We start from the raw sequence: 25,841 nt of genomic DNA, 5'->3' as shown, positions 1-25,841 counted from the left end.
ACTGGGGTTAGAGATTGTTGTTAGCTTCCATGTGAGTACTGGGAATCAAACCCAAGTCCTCTGCAAGAGCAACAAGTAGTCTTTTTTTAAAAAAATTTTTAAATGATCTATTTATGTGCGTTGATGTTTTGCTGTATATATGTCTGTGTGAGGGAAAGAGCCCCTGGAACTGGAGTTACAGACAGGTGTGAGCTGCCATGTGGGTGCTGGGAATTGAACCCAGGTCCTCTGGAAGAGCAGCCAGTGCTTTTAACCACTGAGCCATCTCTCCAGCCCCTGTGACTTAGACCTTAAGTGTCCCCTATATGTCCATGTGATGAAAGTGTAGTCCTCAGATTGGCTCCTTTGGGGGGATGGTCAAGCCTTTAGGAGGTGGGCCTGGCAGGAAGTCTTTAAATCAGGGAAGCCAGCTCCCTCTTTTCTGGTTTTCCCCCACCTATAAGGCGAATGAATGATTTTCTCCCCGTGTGTACATCTGTCCCAACGTCCTCCTGTCTCTCCACAGTGCCTTGTTCTCAGAGTGTTGTCACAGTACAGAAAGCTGGCCAGCATGTCTGCTCTGGCGATGTTCGCCCGTGCAAAGCCATCTGGGACCTTTTTCTTGTGTGGGGCTCAGGCTTCTCTTTCCCAGCCCCTTGAGACAGCCTCTGCTTCTGGCCCATTAACTAGCCTGCCAGGCCTCAAAGGCTCTATGATTGCTGACCTCTGGGGTTCTCCTGTGGAAATGGTGCCCCCTAGGGTTGTGTGATGTGCCTGTATTAATGTAGGCATCCCTACCAGAGCCAAAGGCCAGGGGTGGGGCCTCCTGCCCTTGTCGCTCAGATTTTGTTGCAAAGGACAGTGACCGAATGCAACCACAAAGGAGGTCCGGAGTGTCAGAACGACAATACTCCTTCTGGCCAACAGAGGGCACCAGAGCCATCTTCCCTAGCGTTCACACTAATTATTTTAATAAGTGGTCCTAAACACACCTTTCCTTCACAGCTCTGCCTTGTGTGCTTGTGCTTTTTCTGGAAGGTTCGTGATCAAAACACTGAACAAGGAGGACAAATCTCCCTAAGATGTGCTAGTATAAAAAGGTGATTGTAGGAAAACCGTCCCCCCCGGGATTTGAAGGAAAATCATGCAATTTTCTCACTTTACATGTGTGTGAGTGTGTGTGTGTGTGTGTGTGTGTGTGTGTGTGTGTGTGTCCATGGAGGGTCTCTCGCCTCGGTGCTGGAGATACAGGCATGCCGCAGCCGTGGCTGCCTCCTTATGTGGGTGATCTGGTCTTGAACCCAGACCCTTGTGCTTGCAGGGGCAAACACTCTTCCTGCTGAACCATCTCCCCACTCCCCATTGTTACCCTCTTGATGACACCTTTCTCATTTTGAATCAGGTTTTGTGACCTTGCAGATACAGGGGGAGCCTCCCACTGAGCATGTGCAGTGGGCATCAGCCCCCTTCACCTCTGGTATGAGCATTCTGGCTGCCTCGCCTGTTGGACTCACAGCAGTGACCTCATGGCACAAACTGAAGAGAAAAAAGAAAATGGCCTTCCTGGAGGACTTAATTGCTAGTTTGTAGGAGTTGTGGGAGGGGCTTACAACTCAGGGGCGCCTGGTAGTTTAAAATAAGAGCTCGTGTGTGGGATGATAAGGTCCGTGTGGGAAGGATTTGGAAAATACTTTGGGAATTAATGTAAGGACTTAAAGTGTTCACAAGGGAGCCCAGGATAGGAATGACATTTTAATGACCAAAGATGATAATGAGGTGGCCAGGTGTGATGGGACACAGGCTTGTAACTCCAAAGGCCGGACTAAGACATTTGTTTGTTTGCATGAGCCTCGGGGTCCTTTGTAGGGAGGCCTTACCTAAGTATCTCTTCCATTCAACTTGTGGTAATTAAATTAAAGATGTCCTAGCCAAGTGCAGGAACTTGGGGAGCCAAGACTAGAGAGCCTCATATCAGCATAGTGACTCATACCTTGAATCCAAGCACGCCATAGATCAGGCTGGCCTTGAACTCATAGACCCCCCTGCCTTCTTGTTCTATATAGTTGGTAGTCACAGCCTCTTGGGAAGTGGAGATCTTTCCTGGCGATTTTCCATTTTTCTCTTGACAGCACTGGTGCTAATAAGTTGCAAACTTTACTTTAGTGTGTGCTTAGGGTTCGTTTCCTGCACAAATCTTCAAGCACATGGCATCAGTGAGAATTTTCTAGACATTTTGAAATACGCAATATGCTAATCTTCTGCCGTCGGCATGCAGTGACAGCAGAGTCTGCGCATGTTGGCTTAGGCCCAGGGGTTTCAGCTGTGTCGCTTTCTGTCTCAGACCTCCACACACAGCATAGCTAAGGACGTAGCTTCCGAGGTGACACAGAAAATGGTGTTCGGGTCTTACTCTGTCTCCCCTCTAAGTGACACATTTCTGAGATTTCCCTGGCAGCACACCCATGCTTAGCTGTTTTCGCCCCTTGACTTCAGTTTTGATTGATGGTGTTTTTGCCTTGCAACGTTGGGTTTTGCGCCTGTGAGGCAAGTCTTTCACCGCTGAGCAGTGCCTCCAGATCTCCAGTTTTAATTTTGAAAATCTGATCAGCCTTTGAGAAAATGGAGATTGCAATACCTTTGATGAGTAATCTCACGCTGGGCCTTCTTTTACATTTACGAGGTAACATGCTCTTTATCCTCTTGTGAGTGTGTGTCTGTGTGTGTGTGTGTGTGTCTGTCTGTCTGTCGGTCTGTCTGTCTGTGTCTATGAAAGCCAGAGGACAACCAAGTATTTCCACAAAGCTATCTTTGGAAGGTAGCTTTTTGTAGCACAATTCACCTCCCTTTTTCAAAACGGGGTCCCCTTTTGGCTTAAACTTGCCAAGTAGGCTCGGCTGGGTGGCCACTGAGCACCACGTCTCCCCACCACCCAGTGCTGAGGTCGCAAGTGAACCCCACAACATCCCACATTCTTATGGGGATCAGACTCAGGCCTTTGTGTTTTGGAGGCAAGCACTCTACCTGCCGAGCTATCTCCACTGTTCCCATGAATGGTTCTTTCTTTACAGCATTTACCCCAGGGACTGTGCGTCCGTCCGCTGGTGGCCCACTAGGCTTCCTGTTGCTGTCCTATTGGAAGGAGCTTGGGCAGAGGGAAGCATGAAGGAAATGGGCTGGGTCAGATCTTTGTAGCTCTCACTGTTGCTCCTTGACACCTTTGCAAGAAAGGAATGATGGGAGTGTTGCGTTTTCTGTACTGTTGTTCTCTGTCTATACGAACAAAGGAAGCCGGTTTGCTCTGTCTCTCCACACCAAAGCCTCCAAGGCAAATATTTGTCTGGAGTCAGCAGCCCGAAACAATCGCTGATGGGCTGTGTGGGTTATTAAGGTGCCTGGTGTTTGCCCCGGTGGCACACACGGGCTGAAGAGGAAGGATTCCTTTGGCCTGGTTACGTGTTGACTTTCATGCTGCAGTTAACAACAGCACAGGACGGGAATCGGCCCCAGCGGCTCACTAGATAACGTCTCTATAGAATAGTAGAGAAAATCAGCAGCTCATACCATTGACTCAAGGAGACAGATTGAAACTCGGTAAATAACGGGCTTCAAGGAAGCTTAATGAGAAAAAAAATCGTTCTGCTTGCTTACGAAAACTCAAGTGAATCATGTTTAATCTTTCCCCACAAAGTAAAGAATCGACACATTGGTTTTGGACTAGTGGGTGAGAGCCATCACCCTGAGGAGGATAAATGTTGACACTCTACACGCCCCTGACTGATAGAAGTAGAGGAGGGTGGCATTTCATAATCTCAGATGCTATTTATAATGCATTAAACGTTACCACAAAGCTGTCTTTGGAAGGTACCTTTGTGTAGCACAATTATTCTATTTGTTTCTATCTATCTGTCTGTCTATCTAGCTATCTAGCTATGTATCTGTCTGAGACAGGGTCTCTCTATGTAGCCTAGGCTGGCTTGGAACTCATACAAATTTGACCGCTGCCCCCTCCGAGTGCTGGGATTAAGGGCATGTATCACCACGTTTTGTTTTGTTTTAAAGATTTGCTTATTTTTTGCCGGGCGTTGGTGGTGCACGCCTTTAATCCCAGCACTCGGGAGGCAGAGGCAGGCGGATCACTGTGAGTTTGATACCAGCCTGGTCTACCAAGCGAGTTCCAGGACAGCTTCCAAAGCCACAGGGAAACCCTGTCTCGAAAAACAAAAAAACAAAACAACAACAACAACAAAAAAGATTTGCTTATTTTTTATGGTGTATGTGTTAGTGCATACATGTGTGCTAGAAAACAATGTTGGATCCCCTGGAGTTAGAGACGGTTGTGAACAGCCCAAAGTGGGTGTCGTCCTCTGTCTTAGGTTTCTATTGCTGTGAAGACGCCATGACCACAGCGACTCTCACAAAGGAAAGCGTCTCTGCTTGCTTGCGGGGGCGTCTCCTCGGCTGGCTTTCCTCACGTACAGTTCAGGGCCCAGACTAGGAAATGCCATCCACAACAGTGTGGTTCTTCCTGGCCCTCAACAATCAAGACGGTCCCCCACAGACATGCCCACAGGCCAACCTGATCTAGAAATTTCCTCATCCAGACTCCTTTTGTCCAGGCTGGAGAGATGGCTCGGCGGTTAAGAGCGCCGGCTGCTCTTCCAGAGGTCCCGAGTTCAATTCCCAGCAACCACATGGCAGCTCACAACTGTCTGTGACTCCAGCTCCGGGTGTTCTGACATCCTCCTATAGACACATGCAGGCAAAACACCAATGCACATAAGATAAAAAAATAATAACAATTAGTTCATAGATTTTTTAAAAAATACTCTCTTCCCAGGTGATTGTAGGTTGGATTGAGTTGACATTTCAAACCAACAGGCAGACACCACTTTCTTCACAGGCTATTTTCCTGCAGCTCTGGGGCGGAACCACACAGCTGCGGCCTCCTGGCTGCAGACAGTAAATACTCCTCCTGGGAGCTCCCGCCCGTCTCGGGCATCCTCACCCTGAGCATTGGCAAGCCTTCTCTGGCTGGGGCCAGTCGGCCTCTGAACACAAGGAGGAAGGTATTTGGGACACACATGCTCGTTTTTATGGAAGGTAGCATGAAAGAAGATTGTAGGCGGGGCAGGGGTTGCAAGCATGGCACAAGCTCCTGCAGCCCCTGCAGGTGGGAAGTTGAGGCAAGAGGATGAAGGCTTCCGGGAGCAGCCTGAGTTGTCTAAGACCCTGTCTAGAGAAAGGGTCAGACAACAAAGGACGGTCCAGAGGGAGGCAGGAGGTTGATTGAGGAGGTTCCCGTAGTTACAGCTTCCTTTGTTTGTGGTTGTTTTGAGACAGGGCCTCATGTAGCCCAGACTGTCCTGAAACTTACTGAGATCAACTTTTGTTTCGATCCTCTTGCTTCCGCTTTCTGGGTACTGGAATTACAGGCTGCTGTTACCATTCCTGGTGCTGGGGAATTGAACTCAGGACTTCATGCGTGCCAGGCAAGCACTCTGCCAACTGGCGTCCTGACCCTCTGTTTACCTTTTTTTTTTTATTTGTTTAACTGTGTGTGCATAAAGGTTCTGCTAGTTTGTATGTCTGTTTATGCACCGCATGCATGTCTGATGTCCTCAGAGGTTAGAAGAGAGTGTCAGAACCCTGGAATGGTGTTACAGACGGTGCTGGGAACTGAACCCAAGTCCTCGGGAAGAGCAGCCAGTGCTCTTAACCACGGAGCCATCTCTCCAGCCAGCCCTTTCTTTTTACGTCTTAACCTGAGACAGTCTCCTTAACTCGCTCAGGCTGGCCTTGAGTTCATTCTGTAGCCCAGACTTGTGATTCCCTGGTTTCCACCTCCGGAGTGACTGGGAGTTCACACCAGCACTACCAGACCCAGCCAGGCCTGTTTACTCCCTTAGCAATCGAGATCATGACACAGAAATGTAAACGGCGGGGCTTATCTAGGAATAAGTTGGTGGGTAAACAGTGGTGGCTCGACCACTTCCTGGGCTGCTGCAGAGCAGTGTAAATGCCGGGGCCTCACATCAGGCCACCAGGCGTCAGAGGAGCGGGATGCAAGAGCACACATACCGAGTCAGGACTGGCTCCTAGGCTACTCAGGGCTCCCTGCAGAGACCAACCGCAGGCCTGCTGACAAGCCCACTGGTGTGTTGTCCTACAGCCTCCAAGTTAACGGTGCTTTAACGCACTGTGGGTGTAGCCCCATTGGTAGAATACTTTCTTAGCCTGTACGAAGTCCTGGACTCGATTGCCCAACGTTGGACAAGCCAGGTGTGGTGGTGCACGCCTGTATTCCCAGCACCCAGAAGGTAGAGGGAGAGAATCAGAGGTCAAGGTCATCATTAGCAAGTTAGTGAGGTGAAGGACAGCCTGGAATACCGCGAGCGCGGGTGTGTGCACACACACGCACGCGCACGCACACACACACACACACCTAATATCTCGCTTTTTAAAAATGCTTTTAATGAATGAGATCTATTTTAAGAAACTCAGCTTTCCTGGGAATAACCTGGTATCCTCTGGGGAGTCGCAAAAGGAAAATGACTGGCCTCTGACACGGTCTAGCTCCGCCTCCCTGTGAGCCCACACTGCGTGGTCATCCGCTGACTTAGCAAACTCTACTGCCTTGGCCTCTCCCAAATGTCCTGTGTGTGTGAAGGTGGCCCCAGCCTTGACAGGCGGCAGCTTTCTGGGAGCTTGGGAGGCGGTGTGAGGCATGCAGGATTCAGCCTTCTAGAGTCACTCACTGACGATTGTCAAGCAGTGGGCGATGGGACGCTTTCTCAGCAGGCTGAAACACGACAGTCGCTGAGAGCTTGAGTGAGACTGTCTAAAATAAATAAAGCAGCCATTTGTGGTGGTGCAGAATCCAAAATAAAATTACTCCTCCCTCCATGTGTGTGTGTGTGTGAGAGAGAGACAGACAGACAGACAGACAAACAGACAGACAGACAGACAGACAGAGACTGTGCGTGTATACACTTCATGACACACTTGTGGGTGTTGGGACAACCCCTGCCTTGCCTGCCACCTGACCCATGACACGGTCTCCCTGTTCACCACTCGTGTGCCAGGCCTGAGCTTCAGGACATCCCTGTCTTGACCTCTTGTCTTTTATACGGGTTCTGGGATCCGAACTCAGTGCATCTGGCTTGCACAACAAGCACTTGACCAAAGGAGCGATCTCCTCAGACTTTTAAGTTGCTTCTTGTCACGTAATTGGTCGCAGCAACCAGGAACATAAAACATTGTCATGATGATCTGCTGGTCACTTCTGTGTAAACTGACCCCAAAGGGAACCTGGATACAGACAAGTGGGCTTAGCCGTGGCTGGTGGCGCGTGGCAGTGCAGCTTGAAGTAGCTGGAGACAGGAGCCTGGCCACCAACAGGAAACCAGGAGACAGACAGACAGACAGACAGACAGACAGACAGACAGGGACAGAGACAGGCTGGCCTATCAGGAATGCTACAAAGCAGTTAGAAGGAAGTAAGGTCCCAGCATTGGGCCAGTGAGATGACTCAGCTGGGAGAGCCGTTTGCCCCTAAGCCTGACAATCTCCTGCCCTCCACACCTTTCCTCGTCCCCCCCCACTCCCTCAGAGGAAGTCGCGATGCTTTCCCACTTGAACCTTGAACTTGAAGTCCCTCCGTTGCATCGCCTTGCTCTCCCCAGTGCCTTGAGCGTCTGCCCTTAACTGAAAGTCAAGTGGCTTCGTCCTGTGAATGTGCAGCTAACGATTTTATCTCTAGCTTCCCAGGTCCATGTTCTATTTGAAAAGCTAATGAGGTTAAAAAAAAAAAAGCACTGAAATAGATCGTTTTGCCAACTAGTGCCGCTGTGAAAGGGACCTGTCAAAACAGCTCTTGGCTGGTTGTCACCGGGTGCCGGATACTGGCATAAAAAGCACTGGGTGGGGGGTTATGACTAGTAAAAGTTAACCTTGAAAGCCAAGTCCGTGTGGGGCTCATAGGGAAGGGAGCACCAGAGGAGCCTGTGCCCTGAGACCGGAGACCAGCAGTGGGGTGGGGACTGGCGGATCCTGGACGCTTGCCGGCCAGCCAAGCTCAAACAGTGAGCTTCAGAGTTGGTGAGAGACCCTATCTCTTTAAGGGAGTACGTTGGCGAGTGGTAGAGGGAAACGCCCAATGTCCTTCCGGGCCTCCCTGCTGTGTGCACATGCAAAGACTCAAATATTGATGCATACCACCATGTGGCTAAACCTTGGTGACAAAGATCCAAATGCAAAGGCCACACGTTGCATGGTTCTGTTTACATGAAATGTTATAACCACAGCGTATCCGCTAGCGGTCGTGTGTCGTTGGAGAGCACGGAAAAGCTGGCCCAGGAGGTGGTGTTGCCCCACTACCCTGTTTCAGACCCAAGCGTGTTTGTCTTAAAGTGTCTTCTGAGGTCTGGAGGCGACCTTCCCCCAGCTCTGTAACAGGGAGAGAAGAACAGGAAAACAGACGGACAGTGGAAAACATCATGGTCTTGAGAACAGGTGGGGAGGAAGCCATTTCCAACAGACTGTTTATCCCATGATATAAAAGTGCCCGATTCTGTGATAGAACAGAAGCCGGGAAGTTCAGGCAGGGGAAGCCCAGCTACAGAGAGAAGGCTCAGTTGGGAACTCCAGCTGATGCCTCAACTCCCGGATTAGTCTCGGCTGCATACTGCGAGCACCTGACTTAGTGATGCCATCTCTCTCCACTGCGGTTCTCCATCTCTCTCCACTGCTCTTTGTTCTTTTTCTTAAAGCCTAACACAAAACGACACTGCTCGGCCCAAGCTGCTTCTTCTTTTATTTTAATAATTTATTCATTTTATGTGCATTGGTGTTTTGCCTGCATGCATGTCTGTGTAAGGGTGTCAGATCTTGGAGTTACAGGCATTGTGAGCTGCCATGTGGGTGCTAGGAATTGAACCAGGGTCCTCTGGAAGGGCAGTCAGTGCTCTTACAACTGAGCCATCTCTCCAGCCCCCTGCCCAGGCTTCTAACAGGTACTTCCATTGGATTTTTAAAAAATATTTGTATCTTAATGGGTCCTCAGAGGTCAGAGAAGGTGCCAGATCCGTTGGAATGAGTTATTGACAGTTGTGAGCCACCATGTGATTTCTGGGAACTGAGCCTGGTCCTCTGCAAGATCAGTAAGTGCTCTTAATCACCAAGCCATCTCTCCAGCCCCCAGCTGTCTGTCTTTTGTTTGTTTGTTTGTTTTGGTTTTTCGAGACAGGGTTTCTCTGTATTGTTTTGGAGCCTGTCCTGGAACTCACTCGGTAGACCAGGCTGGTCTCGAACTCACAATGATCCGCCTGTCTCTGCCTCCCAGCTGTCTGTCTTACAGGTGTTAGGTCAGTCCATTTCTGATGGATGTTTATAAACCCCTGATTTGACGATGTCACCTTCTGTCTGCCTGTCTGTCCATCATCACCAATATTTATTCTTTTATTTTAACTTGCTGTACACATATTCAGTTCAACCGTTCAGATCCAAAACATGCCTATTACAGATCAGTCTCCACACAGCAGAGCACAAATAAACTGACGGGCAGTAGGTCATTGGTAACCCGGGGCTGCGGATGGGTGAGGTATAAGACTATGAGCAGCAGCTGCTCATGGGTAAGGGTTTTGTCTCTGTTTTCCTTTGTAATTTCCTTATGTGTGTGTGAGGGTGTGGTGTCGTGTGGTATGCATGGTGCACCTCTGTGCAAGCGTGCAGGTCAGAAGTAAACTCATGTTGTCAGGTTCACACGGCAAATGCTTTATTACCAGTGAGCCATCTGTGGCCTGGACATCTATAGAATGATGACACTGTCCTACTGGGATTTCATGACAGTCACACAACTCCATGAATACACCCAGACTCTTGATTCCACACCCCTAATGGTTGAATTTCTGATATGGGACTATATCTTCATAAAGCTGTCATTTCAAAACGTAAAATTTGAGCTAGGGACGGTGGTTGCTGGGACACACCTATGTCCCCAATCATTCAGAAAACTGACACAGGATTGCTTTCAGCCTAGGAGGTCAAGGCCAGCCTAGGCAAAGTAACAAGACATCTTACCCCCAAAGAATCAGGGAGTCAAGGGGAAAGGGAGGGATGAAAGGAGGGAGAAAGGAAGGGAGGGAGGGAGGAAGGAAGGAGAGGAAGAAAAGAGAGGAAGTGTGGGGGAGAGAAACTCTTTGTTTTTTCGAGACAAGGTTTCTCTGTGTAGCCCTGACTGTCCTAGAACTCGCTCTGTAAACCAGGCTGACCTCGAACTCACAGAGATCCACCTGCCCCAGCCTCCTGGTATTAAAGGCATGTGCCACCATGCCTGGCAGAAAAGGTTTTTAGAAGAGGTTTAGTTTTTTTGTTTTTGTTTTTTACTGGCATTAGTGTTTTGTCTGCATGTATGTCTGTGCACCGTGTGTGTGTGTGTGTGTGTGTGTGTGTGTGTGTGTGTGTGTGTGTGGTACCCCTAGAGCCCAGAAGAGGGCGTCTCCTCCCTCGGAATTAGAATTACAGATGGTTGTTAGTACCATGCAGGCGGAGACTCGCCTCTGCGACAGCAGCAAGCACTCTTCACAGCTGAGCCATCTCTCCAGGCACAGGGAGAGCTTTTGGGTAGGATTTGATTCATAGATGATGCCTCAGAATTCACCTATGTCTTCATTGGCATGTTCTTCTATTTTTATTCCTGGTGGCTCCACCTGAACGATGGATCGATGTCTCTCTCTCTCTGATCCCTCCCCACCCCACCCCCATGGACTGGTAGTGACCGTCCCTGACCCTGTGATCTGCTTCCCGTCCCTCCTCTGGGGTGACAGCTGTTCTGTGGTGGACACTAGCTGCCCTACCCCACCCCTTGTTTGACATGCACTGTAAATCCTTTGTGGACTTCTTGGTCCAGTGCCAAGGGCTCTCCTTTCCTGGTGTTTTCCCATGTGGGTGATGGCTTCGCTCTTCACAAATGCTGCTGCTGTCAGCTAATGACAGGCCCTTCTACTGACGTGATTCAGCAAGCAAGGTTTAAAAATGACACCCAAGTCGGGGACGTTTCATGTTGCTGAAACAGCTGGTCCAGCATAGTCCCCAGGGAAGCATGAGGCACTGTTCAAACAACCTCAGGACCTGGAGAGGGTCACGTGCCAGCTTGTGCTGAGCAGAGGAGACCATGTAGGAAGACTGTGGAAAGCAGCAAGGACCCACAACTGCAGAGTGTGTGTGTGGGGGGGGGTTCATTAGAGGAAATAACTCCTTAGAGCCTGGGAAGGAGGGGAGCCCAGAGGCATGCTCTGCTAAGAAGCAATGTTCCCTGTAACAGGTCTTTCTTTGGACAGCCAGCTCCTGAATAATGGTTTTCACATTATTCACATTATTTCACATTATTTCACACACAGACTTCTTTTTTTTTTTTTTGGTTTTTACGAGACAGGGTTTCTCTGTATTGTTTTGGAGGCTGTCGGTCCAGCCCAGCCTCGAACTCACAGAGATCCTCCTGCCTCAGACTCCCGAGTGCTGGGATTAAAGGCGTGCTCCACCACCACCCGGCCAGACTTCTTATTGATTATGAAAGCATGACCTTAGCTTGGGCTTGTTCCCAACTAGCTCCCATAAATTAAGTTAACCTGTTTGTATTCATCTATGCTCTGCCACAAGGCTCGTTGCCTCCCCTCAATACCGCATGTCCGACTTCCTCTGAATCTCGCCGGCCAGTCTCCCCCCAGATTCTCTCCCAGAGTTCCTGCCTCTGCCCGCAAGTTCCACGTATCCTCTCCTACCTAGCTATGGCTGTTCAGACTTTTATTAAACCAGTCAGAAGGTGCCCCAGGCAGGTGAAGTAAAACAGAGACACATCCTTACATAGTGTGGTCAAATATCCCGAAACAGTTCCCTCCCCGGTAGAGAACCCCATCACATCACCCCAAATCCTATCTGGCATGAATGGAACCTGGCCTGCTGCATTTTAGGAAATTTTGCTCAAACATAGCCACGCCCACTGCTTTCCGTGTGGGCTAGCTTCAAGTATTAATGGCAGAGAATAGTTCATGTGTGTCCTTCTGCCTGTGTGCTGAAGGCTCGGTCGCGCGGTGATGCCCGTGGGAAGCCGTGAAGTGGGCGGGGTCTGCTACGAGGTCCTTAGGCCATTGGGTGTGCTTTCTTTTTCTCTCCTCTTTTTTTATTACACTTCTGTTTGTTTGTTTTGTGTGTGTCTGCATGTGTGTACACATGTGGGGACACTTGTGGAGGTCAGAGGGCAAGAGTCGGATTCCTCTGTCCACCCTAAGAACCTGAGTCCCATTTCCAGACCCCACATGGTAGGAGAGAACCAACTCCCATAAGTTTTACTGCGCACGTACGCACGCGCACGCACGCATGCACACTAAATACATAAGCACATGTCTTTTAAGAGTGCAGACTCTCTAGGCCCTCAACTCCCCACCTCTGGCCATAAAAATGTTACTTCTGCACCCCGTTTTCAGGAAGAAAGGCAGAGTTAGGGTGGCCTTTCCTGCATCTGCTATGCTTCAAGAGCCTCCTTAGTCTCAGAACAATCTGTACGCCGCAGTGGCGAGCTGCGCCTGCTTCTGTGAATGAGCCACGTATCTGACTCACGCAGCAGCAGCAGGTTCCCCCAACCTTTGTGGGGACACTGATCTGTGACCCTCCCGGTGGGGTCATTACAGGCCTGCTTAAATTGTGAAACAGACCAAAGAGTGCCTTGGGAACTCTAGAGCTAAGGGAAAGAAATTTTAAAAGATCCTAAATGATAGTCGCATTGCCATTGGCTGCCTCTGAAATCCCCCGAGATCCTCTGTTCTTCGGACAAAAGCCACCTCACTTGTTCCCAGAATAGAGGAGGGAACTTTTTTTTTTCCAAACACTTACTGGAACGCAAATGTCACAGTAGGTATCTAAATTAACAAGGCTGTTTCTGCATGCCGGGTTTCTAGATCTTTTCATCGGAAATATCACAGCCCTCCTAGTGAACTCATTGTCTCACTAGTCGGAGAAGGAAGCCAGAAGCTGCCCTGGTTAAAACATTTTTGAAGTTTATTTTTTATATCCCTATGAGCTATCATCTCCCACATAGTATTTCTGGCTTGACTCCCACCCCCACCCCTTTGGCAGGGTCTCGCTGTGTGTGGTTTGATGTTTCACTGCAGAGGTACTTGGTCATTTCTCCACAGTAGTACTTAACGGCTTCCCTAGCTCGCCTCTGAATCTTTGAGGCAAACTGACACACTTCCCATCTTCTATCACACTGCTGTCCCAGAGACATTCCTTCTTGTCTCGGAGGGAGTCCTGAGTGAGGAGCCTGTGGCTGACTGAAATGCCAGGCTGACCGTCGAGGCCCACTGTCTTTGTTAGACTTACTCTTGCCGCGTGATGAGACACCATGGCCAAAAGCAGCTCAGGGAGAAAAGGGGTTTGGCTTGCTTGGCTGTGTTTGGTCTTGACTTACACATCCCGGAGCACAGTCCACCAAGGGAAGCCAAGGCAGGAACTCAAGCAGGGCGGGAACCTGGAGGCAGGAGCTGGTGCAGAGGCCATGGAGGAGGCTGCTCACTGGCTCACTTGCTCCCCGTGGCTTGCTCAGCCTGGTTCCTTCTCAGTTGAGGCTCCCTCCTCTGAGGTGACTCCAGCTTGTGTCAAGCTGACATAAAACCGGCACACCCACCAAGCAGATGGTACGGATGCTCTCCTTGTTGCCACGGCAGTCAGTGATTCCAATCGGCATGGGTTACCCTCATGCTGCGACATGGCCAGTTCAGAATGGCTGGCTCGCAACCATCTCTCAGGAACACGCAGGCCAGTGAGGCCAGGAACGGTGTGGAAGCCATGCTGGCGTGGCCCATTCTCTGGCCTCTGCGACCATGACATCCTTCCAGGGACCGCCTCTGTTTGATTCCATGAGTGAACAAATGCTCCTCCCCAGGTAGAAGTTCCAAGGAGTGGTTTGGGGTTTCCTGTTGTCATTGTTTTTATTTTTGTGGGGATTTTTTAAAATTTGTTTGTTTGGTTGATACTTTTTGGTTGTTTGTTTTTGAAGGTCTGACTATGTAGCTCTGGCTGACCTGGAATTCTTTGCATAGACCAGTGTAGCCTCAGAGTTCTGTCTGCCTTTGTCTCCTGAGAACTGGGGTAAAAAGGCGCACTCACACTACTATGCCTGGCTTGCCAAGGAAGGAGATTTTTGAAGATGTGCCCGTGTAGCATGCTGCAGCCAGGATATGTTGCCAAAAAAAATACCTGTAGCCCATCTCTGCCTGCTCAGTGAATGACCTCTGAATTCTCCACAGAGCCATCCCAACCAGTCTCTCCTGTGTTGTCTCACACCGCCAGGCCAGCTGTTGCCAGCATCCTCAACGTGGGTGTCTGGAATGCAGACACTCCCACAGGATCGTCCGTGGCTCCCTTGCGGGAATATCAGCCTGTCTCTCCAGGAGCCCTCTCCCTTGACCCCTCGCAGGCTGCATGGCTGCATTAGTTTTCTGTTTGCCTTGTCTCCCAGGCAACGCTGCACACGGTCTGGGAAAGGACTGTATTGTCTTCCATGTGTGCCTTGGCCTGGTGCGGGACCGCTGGTTGTCTGCTAACCTTCCTGACCCTCACTCGGCTGCTAGAAGAATGAATCAACAGAGCTTTTCCCAGATGTGCTGTGCAGCCGAAACCCAGGAAAGGATGCTAAAGCTTGCATGGGGACAAGATCAGAAAGTTGATTAAACACCCAGGCAGAATTCTGTGTTCTCTTGTGAATCTCTCCCTTTCCTATTGTCTTGCAAGTAAGTTTTTGACTAGAAGCAATAGATAACATCTTTTAGGGAGGGATGGAGGGAGGAATTTCTTCAAATGGTGAGGCTCACTTGGATTTAGAAGCCCCATTGTTGATGTCTTTTAAAACACTATATTAGAAGGACAATGTCTATACGTTCAGTGCAGTCCAGTCCCTAGCACAGTCTCAATGGCACATCTTGCAGAAATAGAATAAAAATAAAAATCTTGAAATTCATGTGCAATCAAGAAAGACCTTGTGCATGGGAGATATGAACCTGTGGATCCTTCCAGAAGGTTCTAGAGAGAAAGAATCCACAGACCTATCCTTGGGGCCCCCTCCTACTCTCAGGAGTTCTAACTTACTTTCCCTCAGTGGATCTACGTTCATTCTGCTCTCTTCATACTTCCTGCCCTGCTTTCCTTGCTGTCTTGGGCACGAGACAGTGAACTTGGAAGCCACTGGCTCTGAGTGGCTTTGGAGACCGTTGGGTGGCCCAGCACTCTACTCTTGTCCCCCAGCTCCCCAGAGGCAAGAAAGACTGCAGAGAAAGACCTCCATCCTGCTGGCAAAGAGCCCACATCATCGTGAGTGGAACGCCTCACGCAGGGGTGACGTGAAAGGGACTGAGCAAGCTTGTGAGAGCCAGTGTCTCCACACAGTAGCCCGGGAGCTGTTTTGCATTATTTTACTTAGGTCTTTTTTTTCCTTAAAATTATGTGTATGTGTCTATGTATGTGGGCATATGTATATTAGTATGAATGTCTATGTGTGTGAGTATATATACATGTGTGTGGGTATTTGCATATATACCTATGTGAGGGATATATGTTTATGTGTCTGTGGGGGGGTATATGTATATTAATTAGTATGTGTGTCTGTGTGTTTGTATTATGTGTCTATATGTATGGGTATGAGTATGTGTCTATGTACATGTGTGCAGGTGACTTTGGAGGCAAGAGGTACCAGATTTCCCTGGAGTTACAGGCTGTTGTGAGCCATACAACGTGGGTGCTGGGAATTGAACCCGGGTCCTCTGCAAGAGCAGCACATGCTCTTAACCATTCAGGCCATCTCTTCAGCCCCAAGCCCATCCTCCCACCTCCTAGAATTACAGATGTGTGGCCACCACATTTGTCTTATGTGGTGTAAGGCCTCAGACCTTGGGCTTCACACACTGGCTGGGATGCTCTCTGCCAGCTGCCCTAAGTCCTCAGCCCTCCTTACAGGGGCTCTTTTATTCCTTTAACTCTTTCCTGTCTTCCCCTTTATTACCCTTCACCAAGACAGAAGAAGACACCTCAGTCAACTAGAGCAGGGAATCAGGTTGGCATCAGAACACTTCATCCACGTCTAACATTCGGGGACAGCCTTGGTGCATCAGGAAACCCAGACCCTTCACTGGAGGATAGAGCCGTCACCACAGCGACCTCTGACCTTGCAGACTAATTGGCTTTCTGGTTGGCCTGGTGTTTGCCTTGGTGGCTGATGTGGACAGAGCACTCTTGGATGATCGACAGGCTTGTTGTGATGTCCGTGTCCTCTGGGAGGTCTGAGAGCTTAGAGCTGTATCATTCACATCTGTACTGGAGAGTTTTAGCTTGACACACACTGAAGTCGTCTGAGAGGAGGAAACCTCCACTGAGAAAAAGTCTCCGTAAGATCGGGGTGTCGGCAGGCCTGCAGAGGAACTGCGGCTGCTTCCTCCTCCTCCTCTTCCTCTTCTTCTTCCTCCTTCTTCATTTGGTTTTTCGAGACATAGTTTCTCTGTGGCTTTGGAGCCTGTCCTGGAATTCACACTGTAGACCAGGCTGGTCTTGAACTCAGAGACCCTCCTGCCCCTGCCTCCCGGGTGCTGGGATTAAAGATGTGCACCCCCAAAGCCCAGTTTTGTTTTGTTTTGTTTAAATCAGTGATTGATATGGGAGGGCCCAGCCATGAGGGTGATGCTCCCCCTGGGAGAGTGGCCATGGGTTCTATAAGGAAGCAGGCTGAGCCAGCCATGAGGAGCAAGTCGGTAAGCAGCCCTCCTCCACGGCCTCTGCATCAGGTTCCTCTGCCCTGTCTGAGCGCCTGTCCTAGCTCCCTTCAGTGAACTACACTGTGGAAATGTGTGCCCAGTCAACCCTTCCCTCCCCAAGTCGTTTTCAGTCGTGGTGTGTCACCACAGCAGTAGTGACCCTCACTAAGACAGCATCTAAGATCACACTCAAGCCCCTTAGGCATGGCACACGTGACGGGAAGGGAGGGCTAGTCCCTGGAGCTGCCTGGGGATGGGGACTGTGACCCCCTTGCCCCGCCCCTTCCCAGCACTGCTGAGTGGCAGGTCCATGGAGTCTGTGTGTCTCTTCTTAGCTCTCAGGACCTCCCCGTCTGGGACCACACACTTGGAGAGCCTGGCTAATTGCAGCCCTCCGACCAAATCCAGCCTGCCCTTGTTTGTAAACAAAGTTCCTATGAAATCTGCCCACTGCCCCTCCTCCATCTACACACTGCTTGGCCTGGCAAAGGCCACACTACAGGGGACAGAGACTGCATGGGACTCAAAGCCTAAGACATTCACCAGCTGCTGTGACCAAGAAACAGTGTGTGCCAACTTCGGCTGCATGTGTCGTGGTTCTAGTTACGGGCACAGGACCCTGACGCTCCTCTTTCACTGCCAGGGACCCCGAGAGTCCTTGCTGCCAACACGCAAACTGCACAACGCATTTGGTCATGCTTGCCAGGAGGAATAACCAGGAGACCACTAATCACTGCAGGGTTGCGTGGGACTCGGTACACTGGTAACATTGTTTCCTGTTGTGTCACTACTCGCCCAAGATGGAGGACAGACAACAGACAATGTGCAAGTCTGCTGTAGTGAGGTGACTCCATTGGCTTCACTCAGGTGACTCTAAGGCAGCTGTGTCCGTGGGTGACAGGTCACAGTGCTGCCTGATGCTACCTAAATTCAGTCTTTAGACACATTTTAACACCCACCCTGTATGCAGATTCCCATTGCACTGACTGCTGGGACTAACAGGGTTCTGTGACATGGCCTCTGTATCGGTCTTTTTTGTTGTTGATGTTGTTGTTTTACGAGACAGGGTTTCTCTGTATTGTTTTGGAGGCTGTCCTGGAACTTGCTCTGTGGACCAGGCTGGCCTCGAACTCACAGAGATCCGCCTGCCTCTGCCTCCTGAGTGCTGGGATTAAAGGCGTGAGCCACCACTGCCTGGCTCTTTGATCAATCTTAAAATGTCCAAATCTGAGTCCCAAGTCCTAACAGCACCTTGACTGGGGGCTTCATTCTACTCTAGATCACCCGAGGACTCCACAGGGGTGCTGAGGAAGGGCTGGAAGGTGTGAGGAGACACACCCTCAGGACATCCTTCAGAATAGAAATAAGAGTCATACGGTTTGAAATCTGCCCCGTCAAGCAACTTGGATAGTCTCCACCTTGGTGCTGGGCCTCTAAGTCACAAACCTCGATCCCCCTGTTTCCAAGAGTGGGAAAGGAGAGGCCAGGGGCTCTGTTAGAGATCTCTGCTGGATGTGTTGCAAGGTTCTGCCGCAGCTCATGGAGATGCCGCAGCAAAATCTCTTCGGGAATGTCACAGAGAGGCCAAGGACCCGGGGATTAAATCGGACTTCCAGGTCTTTGCATTAATTCATGCTTATTTAATGGTGGATGTGCCAACTTGTGACAATGGGTCAAGTTCCTTCTCCATACTCCTTCCTCAAGAACCAGCCTGCAGACAGCCAACCCTGACTGGGCTGGCCGGGTCATTCATCCGCAGTGTGCCGGTGCCCCCTAGTGGATGAATGGAGATGGTCGCCATGCTTGCTGAACAGACTTGAGAAGCCGTAGATGGTGGGCTGGAAGAGCAGTCCCTGACTCTGAGGGAAAAAGTTGAGCAGACATAGGGAGCCAGCAGCGTGGAGACGGTGTGGTTCCGAGAGGTGCCCTTTCTCTTAGAGTCTCTAGCTTTATGCATTAATAACCTGGTTTATTTGGGGGGAAAATGTAGGAAACAAAACCGTTTCACGCTCACATATTTCCTGACGCATACATAGCACGTGGGGTGTCAGGCAGGAGCTGGCAGACCTCTGCAAAGGTGACTATTTTAGGCTTCATACATGTGGCCACGGCCTCCTCCTTCTAGGCATAAAACCACAGGCAACAGAAAAGGGAAAGCATAGCTAAGTTCGCTGGCCGGGGAAAAAAAAATGAGTCATGTGAGCCGGGGCCACGGCTTGATTAGTAAAGTACTTGCCACACAAGCATGGGGACCTGAGTTCAATCCCCGCCACCCGCGTGGAGAGCCTAGCATAGTGGTGCATCCTTATATCCTAATGCTGCAGAGGCAGAGACAGGGGAGCTCGCTGGTCAGACAGCCCGGCAGAAGGGACAACCCCAGGTGCCAGGGAGAGACCCTGTCTCAACAAATAAATGGATGACTACTGAGAAACAACACCTGGGATTGACTGGCCTCCTCTCTCTGTCTGTCTGTCTCTCTCTCTCTCTCTGTCTCTGTTTCCCTCTCTCTCTCTCCCTCTCCCTCTCTCTGTCTCACACACACACACACACACACACACACACAATCGTCATCATAAATTGATGCAGGCCATGAGCTGCGTGTGGCCGTGACCATTGTTTGTCAGGTTCAGGGACACTGTGCCTCTCACATCTGTGACCTGAGCGCCCAGCACCGCACATGGTTGAAAGCAGGTGCTCAGAGAGCGTGTTGCTTTCCCAGAGTAGCTCTGACCGACCTCTGTAACACAGCAACTCCATTCCAGCATTTCCCAGAATCCACTGAGTGACAAAAAGTGTGCTCTCCAAATTGGCCATTTAGACCAACGGAGCAGATAGGGACTAGCTGCCATCCGCATTGTCGTTTCTGATTTGTCTCTGTCTAAAATGAGCCAGGGTGCGATGTGAGAGGCCGGAAGGGCCAAACTGCGTTGTTCAGCACAAAGAAAGCCACCACAGACAGGCTGGCCTGTGTGACGCGCCCCCTGGACTGCGGGGGCTGCCTTCTGGATGCGGCGCACGCCCTGCTGCTGTGTGGCTTAGGGATTATATTGTTGCTTCCTGTGCTGTGGAAGATTATCTGAGGCACAGGGTAAGGACGGGGTGTTTTAAAGGGTTTATTATTCATCGCGATTACGTGGGGGACACGTGCACGGGTGTGTGCATCTGTGGGTGTGTGTTCATGTGTGTAGACATCTGCTCAATGTGTACAACAAGTTGTAGCGGCACTGATTAATTCCCTCTACTCCTCTCTTTCCTCACTCCGCCTCTCTCTGCATCCTCTGCTGCTCCGCAGGTCTTAGGGCTGCTGGTATGGACGCTCATCGCCGGCACGGAGTATTTCCGGGTCCCTGCTTTTGGCTGGGTCATGTTTGTGGCTGTCTTCTACTGGGTCCTCACGGTCTTCTTCCTCATTGTCTACATCACCATGACCTACACCAGGATTCCCCAGGTGCCCTGGACCACAGTGGTAAGTCTACTCCAGGGACTCCGCCTGGGACAGTACACGGCCTAGGACATTCTCAGGCCAGCTGAGTCAAGGAGAATTGGGTTCTATCCCTGTAAACAGTGTCACCTGCAGACAGCTGTGTCGGGACACCAGTCAGTGTCTCCAGATCGTCCTTCCTTCAAAGTCTACATCATAGTTCTATGTTCAAACAAACACGTGGGGTCTGGGCAGGACTGGGGTGTGGAAAGCCATGGCTTCTATAACCAGTAGCAAAGAAAAAGAGGAAAAAGGAAAAAGAAAAGCCCAATGTGCGCACACACACACACACACACACACACACACACACACACACACACAAAACTAGCAGTCTGGGAATATGGCGCAGTGCCAGACCTGCCTGGCATGTCTGAGGTCACGCGCTTAAACCCCGGCATCACTGAAACACAGACTAAATGGGTGTCTTCCCTTTTGGAAGCAAGAATAGTTAAGGGTGTGGGTTTTTGTCCTGGCTCCAGGCAGCATGCCATATACAGGATAACAGTGGTGATCACGCAGTCTTCAGGCAAAAGAGTGTGCCTTGGAGAGTTGGGAGTCTGGGTAGGGAATTGGGAGTGGCCGTTATCAGTGGGAAGAGTGCTTGCCTGGCATGCGCAAAGCCCTGCGTTCAGTCCTAAGCCTCTAATCCCAGCATTTGGGGAGTGGAGGCAGGAGCATCCCAAGTTCAGGGTCGTTTTCAGCTGCATGTGGAGTTTGAGGCCTGCCTGGAATACATAAGGAAAGAGCTCAAGTGTACATCCAAGATAGCCAAGTAGTGAGTTCAAGGTCATCTTGGTCTATGTATAGAAAGACTCTGTTTCATTTAAAATAATAATATTTCTCTTAAAGTGGCATCATGCTGGGTGGTGGTGGCACACACCTTTAATCCCAGCACTTGGGAGGCAGAGGCAGGTGGACCTCAGTAAGTTCAAGGCCAGCCTGGTCTACAGAGTGAGTTCCAGCACAGCCAGAGCTGTCAAACAGAGGAACCCTGTCTCCAAAAAACAAAATAATGATGATGATGATGATGATGATAATGTGGCATTAGTGTATACATGTATAAATAGAACTCTAAGGACATTGGTTTACTTTGTTTCCAAATACTACACACACACACTCACACTCACACACACACACACACACACACACACACACACAGCCACTTCTGACTCGGTGACCTGAAAGTCAATCTCCTCGGGAGTTGTGACCCGAGGTTACCTTGACAGGCTTTCATACACCGCCAGCATTGTTCAATGTGCACCTGCCCCTCTTCTTTCTGAGCTGCCCTCGGAGTCCAAGTAAACCCAACCAGAAACAAGGCTCCTTTTACTTCCCAAAACAGATTAACTCATGACTGCTTTTCCCACATCCCAAAGTGAAGATTCTCAATTGGCATTTTTAAGCATTTGTATCTCGTTCTGAAAGTGATCCCAATCAAGGTGCTGGGCAAGTAGCTCAGTAGGTAGAGTATTTGCTTAAGGTGTGCGGATCCCTGGGTTCGATCCCCAACACCACATAAGCTGGGTGTGGAGCGTTCCTGTGATCCCAGTCCCACAGAAGGTGGAGGTTGAAGGATTCTCAGACAAATAATAAGTGGGACAAATTAGTAAACATATAAAAAGGGAAGGAAAGAAATTCTCTTCCAGCAGCTGAGGTTATGTTTGTGTTTGCTGTCAGAGCTGTAGGAGAGGAAGGACCCATCCTCCCAACTGCCTTCCTAAATACGTGCTCCTCCTCCCTCGATAGCATTTTCTTCTATAGTCTAGAACTTTCTGTCTGACTAGACAGTTCCCAACCACCTGCCACTAGTTAAGCCTTATGCCTGAACGTAGCTACTGCAACAGAAAGGGACATGCATGTCCGCCCTCTGGGTCATGCCTTTGAGATAGAGTATGTTCTTGTACATGACCCGTGTTCCTGGACTGGAGGGAGACAGTCAGACTGCTCAGCCTGTTCCATGAAAGAAGAACAAACTCTCAAGTTACTTATTTTGGGTCCCATGTCCCAAAGAGAATTGTCCATCATCTCAGGGCTTTCCCTATCATCTGCAGACCCGGTATTCCTACTAATACCTGGAGGACTTGTGTTAGGTGGCCTGTAAGCCCCTTTTTGTCTTCAAAATTGGAAAGGAACTAGTGAATCAGTTCACATCTATGATCCCCACATCTAGGAGGCTGAGGCAGAAGGATGACCTCCAGTTCCAGGCTAGCCTTGGCTGCAGATGGAGACTCATACCAAAACGAAGGCTGACTAGATGGCTCAGCACACGGAGGTGCTTGCCTCCAAGACTGAGGTCCTGAGTTTGATCCCTGGCAGCCAGATGGTGGAATGGGTGAACCAATTCCAAAGTTGGCCTCTGACTTTTACTCACACACACAGCTGATACACGCACATGCATGTCATTAAAAAATTTAACCCCAGGAAGTACTGTGCATACCTGAGTATAATCAAGCCAGCTTAAAGCTTAAGTCTGGGGGCTGGAGAGATGGCTCAGGGGTTAAAAGCATTTGCTGCTCCTTGATCAGTGCTCAGCTCCCAGCACCCACGTGGCAGCTCAGAACCGTCTCTAACTCCAGGTCCAGGGGGTCTGACGCCCTCTTCTGACCTCCAGGAGAACTGCACACACAGGATGCACAGATGTATATTCAAGCAAACACTCATACACATTAGATGAAAGTTGATCCTCTTTGAAAAAAGAAAAGCAAGCTGGGCTTGATGGTGCATGCCTTTAATTTGAAACCCTGTCACAAAGAAGAAGAAAAGCATAAGCCATGGGCTAAGATGGTTCAGTTGGCAAAGCACTTGCCATACAAGCTTGAGGACCTGAGTTCAGATCTCCTGGACCCAAGGAAAAAGCTGCAGTGAGTGGCAAGATGGCTCAGTGGGTAGAGGTATTTGCCACCAAAACTGCCAACCTGAGTTTAATCCCTGGATTGCACACGGTGGATAAAGATAACTAACTCCTGAAAGTTATCCTCTCTCTCTCTCTCTCTCTCTCTCTCTCTCTCTCTCTCTCTCTCTCTCTCTCTCTCTCTCTCACACACACACACACACACACACACACACACACACACACCCCAGAGAGAGAGAGAGAGAGTGCCTGATTATCACTTATCTTTGGTTTGTCTCTTCCTTGTTGATTTATCGCCCTCAGCTACAAGGAACATTTTTTTAAACATATATACTTATGTTATATGTGTGCTTGCAGGAGCTCAGGGAGGTCAGAAGGGGCGCCAGATCCTCTGGATCTGGAGTTGCAGGTGGTTGTGAGCTGTCGGGTGGAGGCTGGGAACTGAAGCCTAGTCCTCTGGAAGAGCAGTGTGTGCTCTTAACCTCTGAGCCATGTCTCCAGCCCCTGGCATGGGCGGTGACCTGACTGTTGGAGCCAGAGTCTCCCCCTGCATGGGTGGGAAGGTGGCTCAGTCACATCTTACAAACTCTTCTCTGAAATTGGTGTCTAGTTCTGGCCTGTAGGACCCTGCCCAGGCACTGGATGGTCTTTCTGTCTCCTGTGGAGGGATAGATGTCCCCAGAAGATCAGCATCTTAAACCCAGGTCCACAGGCTGGAGGCTACACAAAGAGCGTCCAGCTAGTCAAGCTTTTATCTGTGCGTGCCTTTATCCCAGAGAATACAGAGAGCTTTCAAAAGCAAAGCAGGGTGGAATTTCAGGAGGGAACCGTGGCCTCCCTCCCCTCCTCTCTTCTCCACCCCCCCTCCTCTGCTCCCCCTCCCCTCCACACAGAGCAGCTGGCCCCTTTGTAAAGTTCCATGCTCTCACAGCTCACTCCCATGGCACAGGGATGACTGAGACCACCAGAAGCTGGAGGGTCTAGCGTGTCTGAGCTACACCTGGCCCTTGGCAGCAGCAGGGCAGCGGCGCGTCCTCTGTCCCCATCCCCGGCCACATTTCTCCTCTGGAGCCATCTGGGAGCTAGTTTCTTTGTTTAGTTGTTGCTTGGTTTTGTGGCAGGGTCTCACAGCCCAGGCAGGTCTCTAACTGTGTGGCTGAGAATGACCCTGAGCCTCCATCTCCCAGCCCTCGCCTCCAGAGTGCACCGTGACACCTAGGTTATCCAGGGCCAGGGGTGGAGACCACATTACACCAACTGAGCTGCATCCTCGTAGGGACACCCTCTCCTTGCGGATGACCAGGGCCTGTGTGCACGCAAGGCTAAGACGGAAACAGGGGTTGCGGCTCACCTCAGGATGCTGGCATCTGTCTTGAGAATTCTGTGTACCTTTTCTTCCAGCAAAGGAGAAGATTGCTTCCTCCCTTTCCCTGACTCCCGTCCTTCATCTCTGACTTCCTGGGGGAAAGATGGCAGGCGTGGTAGCCCTGACAGTAGGGTGCACTCCTCTTTCCCCTCGAGTGGCTGTTGGCTCCCTTCTTCCTACTCCCTCTTCACACACAGTCAGAGTACAGCGTCCTAGTTGTATAGTCTGGCTTCCCTTTGGGCTGGCAGCTCACAATAATGACTTATTATTATTAATTATGAAAGCTTGACCTTAATTTAGGCTTTTTCCCATCTAGCTCTTATAATCTACATGGCTTGGCTACCTCTTCTCCGTACCAGATGTCCGACTTCTTCACTATCTCCCTGGTGTCTCCTATGCCTAGATTCATCCTGAGTTCCTCTCTTTCCCTGAAAGTCCCACCTAGTCTCTCCTGCCTGGCTATTGGCCATTCAGCTCTTTTTTTTTTTTTAAGCTTGGTTTGCTTGTTTGTTTTTTATTTATTGTGTGCACAGTGTTCTGTCTGCATGTATGCCTGCAGGCCAGAAGAGGGCGCCAGATCTCATTACAGATGGTTGTGAACCACCATGTGGTTGCTAGGAATTGAACTCAGGACCCCTGGAAGAGCAGCCAGTGCTCTTAACCTCTGAGCCATCTCTCCAGCCCAGCTATTCAGCTCTTTATTAAACCAATCACAGTGCCACATCTTAACATAGTGTAAACAAATACTCTGCAACATTTCCCCTCGTTTTGACTAAATAAAACATAGTGAAATTATATATAACAAGAACAGCTGTCAGCTAAGAATTACATTTACAGTGTTGCCCACTTGTCTCTAACAAATCTCCATTATTGAACAGTAAAGAAAAATAGGGAAGCCAAGGTGACAACAGCTCTCAAAGGCCTCTGATGTTGTCTGCTCCCCTCCCTCCCTCCCTCTCTCATTTTAAGAAGTATCTGTGAAGTTGTTGGTGATGGCAGTACATACTGGGCATCATAGCACTCAGGAGATAAAGGTAGGAGGATCAGAAGTTCAAGACCAACCTGTGCTACATGCCTGCCCCCCAAACATACATGTGTACAAACATATACCTACAATTAGGAAGTAGCTTTAGCTACCTGGCCCTCCCCTGGGACTAGGGGCCCAGGAAAAGTCTCTGCCAGATGAGCACGCCTGGGGTGAGGCAGACAGCACTGTAGGCCGCCCCTCCTGCGCCTCCCTCCACCAGGATCGCCACACTGAGCTTCACAGGAACAGGGGACCAGGCACTAGTGGAGGGAAAGTGATGACTAACGGGACAGTCTGCAGTCTGGGAGCCTTTGGGGACATGTGGCACCCTGGACTGGGGCTGC

The 25,841-nt window shown here is 50.1% G+C and overlaps 1 protein-coding gene across 1 annotated transcript in view; it reads left to right on the top strand.

The window, feature by feature from the left end:
• Positions 1 to 25,841, top strand: part of Cmtm8 (CKLF like MARVEL transmembrane domain containing 8) — a 58,230-nt gene that overhangs the window by 30,961 nt on the left and 1,428 nt on the right. The window contains exon 2 of the mRNA XM_040740043.1: positions 20,065 to 20,238. Within this exon, the coding sequence (XP_040595977.1) occupies positions 20,065 to 20,238 (174 nt within the window). The remainder of the gene's footprint in view (positions 1 to 20,064; positions 20,239 to 25,841) is intronic.

This window comes from Mesocricetus auratus, unplaced genomic scaffold (assembly GCF_017639785.1).
Source record: "Mesocricetus auratus isolate SY011 unplaced genomic scaffold, BCM_Maur_2.0 Super-Scaffold_100691, whole genome shotgun sequence".
NCBI classification, from domain to species: domain Eukaryota; kingdom Metazoa; phylum Chordata; class Mammalia; order Rodentia; family Cricetidae; genus Mesocricetus; species Mesocricetus auratus.
This window is presented reverse-complemented; position numbering and strand designations above follow the sequence as displayed.